Source organism: Chrysochloris asiatica, unplaced genomic scaffold, assembly GCF_000296735.1.
Source record: "Chrysochloris asiatica unplaced genomic scaffold, ChrAsi1.0 scaffold00105, whole genome shotgun sequence".
Taxonomy (NCBI): Eukaryota; Metazoa; Chordata; class Mammalia; order Afrosoricida; family Chrysochloridae; genus Chrysochloris; species Chrysochloris asiatica.
This window is the reverse complement of record NW_006408623.1, coordinates 11,081,614-11,083,559: the sequence shown is the minus strand read 5'-3', so window position 1 is coordinate 11,083,559 and position 1,946 is coordinate 11,081,614. Positions and strand designations below refer to the sequence as shown.

The following is a 1,946-nucleotide window of genomic DNA, read 5'->3' as shown; positions in this document are numbered from 1 at the left end:
AGCTCCCAGGTGAAATGATGATAACTTTTGTGGAAGAGAAAAAGCAGAACTACGCCTCTTTTCTTCAGGTCTTATGTGTGGAGACTGGGTTACACATGTCTTTACCTCTCTGCCACGCCAAGGACAGGAACTCTCTGTTATGGTGAGGAGTGACAACTCGTGGGTATTCTGGACCCACCACAAGGAACTAGTCTAGGTTAGGTTTTCACAACAGTATGTCATGAAATCCCCACATTGGAGTGCACAAAGTAATGTGTTCACAGGTCCTCATGACCAAACTTGACCTCCATCTTAAAGAGGTGACAGTCACACCATCACATAAGGCATTGCTACTGGGTGCCAATCCCCCTAACTCACAATAGCTGGGGTCACATAAACAGAATCAGGGGTTAATTTTGAAATTAACAGAATTGACACAAGAATAATTCATGTGGCCACACTCTTTTCCTCACCAGGAGACAGGGGCCACCTTCTGGAGGGCAGCTTTCACATCCTTGTTCCTCAATGTGTAGATGAGCGGGTTCAGGGCAGGGCTGACGGCTGTGTACAACACAGTCACAACCTTGCCATTTGCTGTGGAGGCACCAGAACCAGGAAGCAAGTAGGTGTAGATGACAGTGGAATAGTACAAGGTGACCACCAGGAGGTGGGAGGAGCAGGTAGAGAAGGCTCGGCGCTTGCCTGAAGTTGAGCGGATGCGTAGGATGCTAGCCACAATGTAGCCATAAGAGGCCATGGTGAGAAAGAAGTTGACCACACCAAAGTAGACATCAGCCACTATAATCATGACATTGTTTATGATTGTGGGACTACAAGACAGTAACAACAGTGAGGGAGCTTCACACATGAAATGTTGGATGTGGTTGGGGCCACAAAAGGTCAGCTGTGTAATGAGTCCTGTGTGCACAGATGTATTGAGTACAGTGATTGTCCACACTGCTACAGCTAACAGTACACACAGTGGCCAACTCATGATGGTGCCATACCGAAGTGGCTGGCAAATGGCCACATAGCGGTCAAATGCCATGGCTGTGAGCAACAGCAACTCAGCACCAAGTGACCAGATCAGGAAGAAGATTTGGGCCAAGCATCCTTGATAGGAAATAGTGTCCACCTGGACTAACAAACTCTCCAGAAGCTTGGGGAGAACAGTGGTTGTACACATGATGTCCAAAAGAGCCAGGTTGACAAGGAAGAAGTACATGGGGGTGTGCAGACCTGGGCTCAGAGTGATGAGTGTAATGATGAGGCCGTTTCCTACAATAGCTGTCAGGTAGAGGAGGACAAAAAGGACCGAGAGCAGGGCCCGGACTTGTGGGTCTTCTGAGAATCCCTGCAGAATGAACTCCACTACAGCCGTTTGGTTACCTGTTAACATCTGGGTGAAGCTCTTGGGTCCCTGGCCAGAAGGAAGAACAAAACCATGGGTGTTTTGGTCTTAGACAACAACCAGGACTTGTTGGCATCTTCACCAAGACAGCACAAAGCCAAGGCATTAATGTGTCTCTTCATCCTGGGGTAGTCAGGGAATCACCTCTCACCCTGGACTCCCCTAGGCTGCCCCACTTGGCCCTGATGATAACTCTTCCTCACAGATTTCCCCATATGTAACCAGCAGGTCTGTCCCCAGCATCACACAGCCAATTACACAGTGATCACAGAATGAGCCTGTATTCACTTTAACTTGGAATATATCCTTCCTGATGTAGAGACTCACCAGTCTAGTGTGCCTCTTAAAGTCCAGGACTCAACCCTGGTCTCCTAGGCACCACACTAGGTGACTGATCTTTGCAACACAGGAAGAAAAGCCTTGGTTGCTGATGGGGCACCTAGACCTCTACACTCCTTAACCACCAGAGCTACAGGCCAAGGAGGGACCATCAGAGTCAGCTGCAGACTCACCTGTGCAGGTGTTTCAGGTGGAGGTATTACTATCCAGCCAGTTT

General features: G+C 48.8%; 1 protein-coding gene across 1 annotated transcript; it reads right to left on the bottom strand.

Annotated features, from left to right (window-relative positions):
* Positions 1–448: 448 nt before the first annotated feature.
* Positions 449–1,378, bottom strand: LOC102838851 (olfactory receptor 13A1-like). The gene has a single exon (XM_006867512.1). It carries the CDS (start codon positions 1,376–1,378, stop codon positions 449–451), a length of 930 nt encoding a protein of 309 aa, XP_006867574.1.
* Between the last annotated feature and the right edge of the window lie 568 nt (positions 1,379–1,946).

Excerpts from the sequence above, each read along its gene's own strand:
- LOC102838851 (XM_006867512.1), bottom strand. The coding sequence starts at position 1,378 with ATGTTAACAGGTAACCAAACGGCTGTAGTGGAGTTCATTCTGCAGGGA.